Source organism: Chanos chanos, chromosome 8 (assembly GCF_902362185.1).
Source record: "Chanos chanos chromosome 8, fChaCha1.1, whole genome shotgun sequence".
Taxonomy (NCBI): domain Eukaryota; kingdom Metazoa; phylum Chordata; class Actinopteri; order Gonorynchiformes; family Chanidae; genus Chanos; species Chanos chanos.
The window spans coordinates 46433755-46441254 of record NC_044502.1 but is presented as its reverse complement, the minus strand read 5'-3'; the positions used below and the strand labels follow the sequence as shown (position 1 = coordinate 46441254).

The 7500-nt window shown below is 42.1% G+C and overlaps 1 protein-coding gene across 2 annotated transcripts in view; it reads left to right on the top strand.

Annotated features, from left to right (window-relative positions):
• The window catches only part of sntb1 (syntrophin, basic 1), a 23183-nt gene extending 16084 nt beyond the window's left edge, over window positions 1-7099 (top strand). For both annotated transcript variants that reach the window (XM_030781243.1, XM_030781245.1), the window contains 2 exons: window positions 5815-6005; window positions 6446-7099. In XM_030781243.1, the coding sequence (XP_030637103.1) occupies window positions 5815-6005; window positions 6446-6538 (284 nt within the window). In that variant the 3' untranslated portion in view covers window positions 6539-7099. The remainder of the gene's footprint in view (window positions 1-5814; window positions 6006-6445) is intronic.
• The last annotated feature ends 401 nt before the right edge of the window (window positions 7100-7500 follow it).

Below are 7500 nucleotides of genomic sequence, written 5' to 3'. Positions count from 1 at the left end.
AACACCAGCTTTACAGTAACACCAGCTGTACAATAACACCAGCTGTACAATAACACCAGCTTTACAGTAACGCCAGCTTTACAGTAACACCAGCTGTACAATAACACCAGCTTTACAATAACACCAGCTGTACAATAACACCAGCTTTACAGTAACACCAGCTGTACAGTAACACCAGCTTTACAATAACACCAGCTTTACAGTAACACCAGCTGTACAATAACACCAGCTTTACAGTAACACCAGCTTTACAATAACACCAGCTGTACAGTAACACCAGCTTTACAATAACACCAGCTGTACAGTAACACCAGCTGTACAGTAACACCAGCTGTACAATAACACCAGCTTTACAATAACACCAGCTTTACAGTAACACCAGCTGTACAGTAACACCAGCTTTACAATAACACCAGCTGTACAATAACACCAGCTGTACAGTAACACCAGCTTTACAATAACACCAGCTGTACAATAACACCAGCTGTACAGTAACACCAGCTTTACAGTAACACCAGCTTTACAATAACACCAGCTTTACAGTAACACCAGCTGTACAGTAACACCAGCTGTACAATAACACCAGCTTTACAGTAACACCAGCTGTACAATAACACCAGCTTTACAATAACACCAGCTGTACAGTAACACCAGCTTTACAATAACACCAGCTGTACAATAACACCAGCTGTACAGTAACACCAGCTTTACAATAACACCAGCTTTACAGTAACACCAGCTGTACAGTAACACCAGCTTTACAATAACACCAGCTTTACAATAACACCAGCTGTACAATAACACCAGCTTTACAATAACACCAGCTTTACAATAACACCAGCTGTACAATAACACCAGCTTTACAGTAACACCAGCTGTACAATAACACCAGCTTTACAGTAACACCAGCTTTACAATAACACCAGCTTTACAGTAACACCAGCTGTACAGTAACACCAGCTTTACAATAACACCAGCTGTACAATAACACCAGCTTTACAATAACACCAGCTTTACAATAACACCAGCTTTACAATAACACCAGCTGTACAATAACACCAGCTTTACAATAACACCAGCTGTACAATAACACCAGCTTTACAGTAACACCAGCTGTACAGTAACACCAGCTTTACAGTAACACCAGCTGTACAATAACACCAGCTGTACAATAACACCAGCTTTACAGTAACACCAGCTTTACAGTAACACCAGCTGTACAATAACACCAGCTTTACAGTAACACCAGCTGTACAGTAACACCAGCTTTACAATAACACCAGCAGACAGCTTCTGATTGAGCCTGTCTGTGAAGTATGGTATGAACCGATAAAATACATATGATGATTCTGCCAACACCGCTACTAATAATAACAGCTGATAAATAGTTAATATGTAACCCAGCCATGTGTATGTATGCCAGGGGAGAGTAAATGCTTTGATATACTGGTTGTGTAAGGGTTCTGATCTCTCAGCAATGTGATTCCTGTGGAGATTTTACACAGATAGAATTCCTCAAAGTGTGTAGTAGCTCTACAGGGCATTGTCAGGGTCATGGGTGAGCTGATACTTCATACAGACTGAGGAGATTATGGTATTTTTATAATGGAACGCTGATGGCGTCGTTCCTGTGTGTTGTGTAAGGCCTGTGAAGTGAGGCATCATGGGAAGTGAGCCACTGAAGTGCACGTCGACAGATAAGACATTATCTGCAGCCATTTGTCGGCATGCAAACCATTCAAATGTCATCCGCCTTCATCACAGTCTCTCTGTGTAAGAGCTTTCTCCCTCAATACAATAAGACCTCCTGAGATTTCTTTTTCAGTGGGTCTTAACGACTTAACAGAGATTTTGAAAATATCAGTGTTGTTTTTGCAGTCCTGTTTCGCTGGACTTTGGAGTGGAATCATTGGCATGACTGTGGAGGTGTCTTGTGTGTAAAACAGTCAGTGGATGTGACCTGAGAGTGGCCCATGATCAGTGTAGTTAAACAGTTAACTGGTCCAGTGTGAGCAGTGATGACTTATGGCACAGACCTTATGGACGGTTTCAGAGTCTGTCCATGTCAAACCGTTGATATGGAGAGACTGTCACTGGAGTAAAATAATAATAAACATTCTGTTCTATTTTGTGTCTGCCTGATAACAGCCCAGTACAGTAGAAACATTGTCTCAGTGTGCAGTTTTGGAAAAGACTTGCGCGGTTTTGGAAAAGACTTGTCTTATCTTTTAAAAATAGACTTGCCCGTCTACGTTCTCTCCTCTAACAGTGTCTAAAAGCTGTGACGAAGTTTTAAAAAAAAAAGTTCCTTGAAAAGATTAACTCTGCTCTAAAATCTGTGAACCATTCCATATTAGGGACTTTTCATGCGAAAGGCCTTTTTGGCACCAGAATCGATGTTCCATTACCTGTGTTTTGATTCAGCAAAGGAGGGAAGCTGTTGCCTCGGCGCTAACAAGCCCCGGATTCTGTGTTTTTTTTTTTTTTCCAAAAAAAAACATACGTTTTGGCTTCTCACGCGCTTCAGAATTTATTCATCTGAGGTCCTGGCATGTTTTGCTGCCGTGGTGTTTTTGAAGTTACCAATTAAGGAGGTTTAATGTCTTTGGTCTACAAGAGGACCAATTAATTACTGTGTGTGTGTTTCTCTCTTTCTTTTTTTTTCTTTTTTCATATAGAGCAGAGTACCAGAGAAGACAGTTTAGTTCTCACTTGTCACAGTTTTCTATTTTGTGTTTTAACCATCTGGGTAATCATAGATAATTATAGTACTTATTAAATGCAATTTTAGACCAAAGTGAATTATGGATAATTGTGGAAACATCTTTCTTTGTAGAAAGGGTCCAGATAGAGTGTACTATGACTGATAACTGTAACACCCTCTCCCTGGTCTCCTATATCTCTGATAACTGTAACACACTCTCCCTGGTCTCCTATATGTCTGATAACTGTAACACACTCTCCCTGGTCTCCTATATGTCTGATAACTGTAACACCCTCTCCCTGGTCTCCTATACGTCTGATAACTGTAACACACTCTCCCTGGTCTCCTATACGTCTGATAACTGTAACACCCTCTCCCTGATCTCCTATATCTCTGATAACTGTAACACACTCTCCCTGGTCTCCTGTACGTCTGATAACTGTAACACCCTCTCCCTGGTCTCCTGTATGTCTGATAACTGTAACACACTCTCCCTGGTCTCCTGTATGTCTGATAACTGTAACACACTCTCCCTGGTCTCCTATATGTCTGATAACTGTAACACACTCTCCCTGGTCTCCTATACGTCTGATAACTGTAACACCCTCTCCCTGGTCTCCTGTATGTCTGATAACTGTAACACACTCTCCCTGGTCTCCTGTATGTCTGATAACTGTAACACCCTCTCCCTGGTCTCCTATACGTCTGATAACTGTAACACTCACTCCCTGGTCTCCTGTATGTCTGATAACTGTAACACCCTCTCCCTGGTCTCCTATATGTCTGATAACTGTAACACACTCTCCCTGGTCTCCTATATGTCTGATAACTGTAACACACTCTCCCTGGTCTCCTGTATGTCTGATAACTGTAACACCCTCTCCCTGTTGTATCCTTGGTACACAGACATGCCAGGCAGTAATGTGGGGGAGGGTGGGTGTCCATTCAACTGTGGTTTTATGATCCAGAATAAAAGTCCACACAGTTGAACTTGAACAGAGAGAGAGTGAGTGGGCGTGTCCATAGGGTTGAGAAGGCGCCGTAAATGGCCATAGCTGTAAATTCTCGCCGTTACTGGATATGGTTCGGGTGACGGAACGTGATGTGCCTTGTTGCAGGAGGTTTGCGTGAGGTGGTGGGTGTCTGGGGGCAGGGCTTTGTGTTGAGATGAAAGCAGCAGTGTGTGAGTCAGTCTGCTGTGGGAAAGGAGGCGAGGGCTCGGAGATCAGTGCTCTCAGGTGTGGAGTGGAGTTACACTCTCCGTCACAGAGAAACACTCTCCATCACAGAGAAAGAGAGAGCTCTAACTCCTGCTGTTTTTTTTTTTTTTTTCCTTTGAGGGTTTCAGTAGCACATTGTTGTTTGTGTGGAAGTGATTTATGGGAAATGTTTGAATGGTAACTGATACTCTGTATCAGTAAAGAAGATTTTCCAGTGTTGGACGGTAAAGTACGAAATCAAATGTTCCTGTAGCATTGACTTTATCTGGCGTTTAGACTCATGGCTGTGTCACAAAGAGGCACATTTTGAATAGAGGGCACAGAGGCCTGGCAATTAGATGCTCAAAGAGCAGTTCACAGGGCTGCTCCAGAGTGGCTGGATGGAGCAGAGAACCAAGCCTGTAGACTGGAGCACAATAGTAGTGGAGAAAGAGAGGATCAGGGCACTGTAGATGGAGCTGATTTGCAGAGGGGAGGAGGGAACTGAATTCATGGGAATAATGACATTGACATCCTCAGGTAGTGAGAGCCAGTGGTGAACAGTGCACTGTTTTTCCTCACAAACTGCTGAAGTCCAGTGTGTGTCCACTGTGTGTCTGTCTCAGTCCACTGTGTGTGTGTCTCAGTCTACAGTGTGTGTGAGTCCATGGTGTGTGTAAGTCCAGTGTGTGTGAACAGTAGAACAGTCAGGACCAGCTCAGTTTGTTCATCAGTGCTCTCTTTACATAGCATTTATAGGCTGATTCTGCCCACTGTGGTCCATCCTCAGCCTAAACTGTAGGTGTTGTAGTGTTACAGCATTTTACTGTATGTGTTGTAGTGTTACAGTGTTTTACTGTATGTGTTGTAGTGTTACAGCATTTTACTGTATGTGTTGTAGTGTTACAGTGTTTTACTGTATGTGTTGTAGTGTTACAGCATTTTACTGTATGTGTTGTAGTGTTACAGTGTTTTACTGTATGTGTTGTAGTGTTACAGCGTTTTACTGTATGTGTTGTACTGTTACAGTGTTTCACTGTAGGTGTTGTAGTGTTACAGTGTTTCACTGTAGGTGTTGTAGTGTTACAGTGTTTCACTGTAGGTGCTATAGTGTTACAGCGTTTTACTGTATGTGTTGTAGTGTTACAGTGTTTTACTGTATGTGTTGTAGTGTTACAGTGTTTCACTGTAGGTGTTGTAGTGTTACAGTGTTTCACTGTAGGTGCTATAGTGTTACAGCATTTTACTGTATGTGTTGTACTGTTACAGTGTTTCACTGTAGGTGTTGTAGTGTTACAGCATTTTACTGTATGTGTTGTACTGTTACAGTGTTTCACTGTAGGTGTTGTAGTGTTGCAGTGTTTTACTGTAGGTGTTGTAGTGTTACAGTGTTTTACTGTAGGTGTTGTACTGTTACAGTGTTTCACTGTAGGTGTTGTAGTGTTACAGTGTTTCACTGTAGGTGCTATAGTGTTACAGTGTTTTACTGTAGGTGTTGTAGTGTTACAGTGTTTTACTGTAGGTGTTGTAGTGTTACAGCGTTTCACTGTAGGTGTTGTAGTGTTACAGTGTTTTACTGTAGGTGTTACAGTATTTCACTGCAAGTGTTGTGATGTTACAGTGTTTAAGTCAAACAAGCCAAACCAACACACTGACCTCATCAGAGCAGGAGCTTTCATCATCATTCTTATTACCATTCATATGTATTAAAACACTCTTTTCGTCGTCAATAACATTACTATATATTAAAATACTCTTTTCCCCATTAATAATGTTAAAACACTCTTTTCACATATGTGTAATGTTCCTATGTGTTAAAAGATTCTTTTTTTCCTCCCCCGTGTGTAATGTTACTGTGTGTGAGAGCTCTCTTTTCCCTGTGCGTAATGGGCTTTTGGGCTCTTGTTTCAGGCTGTATGTATAAGGGTCAGAGCTGCCGTCTGGTGATTCACTATGAGCTGGGTTTCTCTGTGCTGACTGACGTGGAGGAGGGAGGCCAGGCCAAAAAACTCTTCAGTTACCCTTTCGAGAAGCTCCGCATGTCGGCCGACGATGGCGTGCGCATGCTCCTCCTCGATTTTGGTGGGAACGAAGGAGAAATTGTGAGTAAAACTGGGGGAAAAAATCTGATTTTGTAAAGCACTTTGAAAAGAAATGATGTATGTGGGGTTTGTTCTGAGTCAGGAAAGCTTTGAATGAGAGTTGTGAAGCAGGCAGACTGAGTGTGTGTGTTTGATATCCTTCTGGCTCTTCTCTGATTAATTTTTGTTTAACAGACTAATGCAGCTTCCTCTTCCTTTAAGTTCAGATTAGTTATTATTGCTTAAGTTCGGTTTCTCCAAAAACTGAAACATGTCTTTACAAAGCTTTACCTCAGAATCCTCTGGTGTAGCTGGGATGGGAAGTGACTCATGACTTGACTGTCAAAACAGGAAGTCCCATTTCTGACCTGTCTCGTCGTTCACCGAGTTCTGCGTGCGTCCGTCATTGTGCGGACTTCCCCTATAGAGTCTAATACTTTCCTCTTTGGTTTTATTCAAAGCAACTGGACCTGCACTCCTGCCCTAAACCCATTGTCTTCATTCTTCACTCTTTCCTGTCGGCCAAAATCGCACGGCTGGGTCTCCTGGCCTGACTGACCGGCTCTGTGCGGCCACAGCGGACACCATCATTCCAAAGCGGACCAAGAGACCGCAGGCGCACAGAGCACCGGACCTGACAAGACTGAGAAAGGGGCATTGGATCAGAACCGTCACCAGTCCAAAGTCACCAAATACACAAATGACTTTTCAGAGAGGGTTTGTTTTTTGTGCTCATATTGTTTGCACAGATGTTAATTTACAGTTAAACACAATTGATTCTGCATTTGATGATTTCCTGTTTTGTTGTTAGAAATTGACAGCTTAAGGATGAACACTAACTTGTTTTGTTTTGTTTTGTTTGGGGGGGATGGGGTCCTAAAGATACTGTAAGTATTATTTAGCATCCGTTCCATACAAGCGTTTTTGTTTGGCAGTATAACATAAGTATTCAGCACTTCTCGTTGTCAATGTTAATTCTAACACATTAATGACAAAGGTTTGTTTGTATGACAGCTGTCTGAACAAATGGATCTGTCTTACAGTTTTGGCAGCTAACATGAATTAAAGTGAGGTTAGTTTTTAAACGCTGTTAACCTACATAAATTCATTTTAAAAAATCAGACTACAGCCTCTGGGATCTTTTGTTTGAACAGTTCATTTTTTGACTTCAGAGAATCTTCTGTAATGTCTTTTTTTTCTTTTTTGTGTCTCTGCCCAGCCCTGAAAAACATCAGCGGCAAAAATATTGAGTAACACAATCCCTCAAAGTTGTAAACAGACCGTCACTTTGTGTGGTTTCACAATGCTCTTGTGTCTGGGGAGACATCAGTCAAGAGCCAACCCACTCAACCACCAAAGTCCCTCAGAAGGGTTCCAACACTTTCCACATACATGGAGGCCCATTGTGTAAAATCACGTTTTCCCAGTCCTGAGCACCACACAGCTGAAGGACATGATCCTCACGCTTTATGGAAGGAAACAGTTTGGGTTCCCACATCAAACAGTGCTGTGTTGG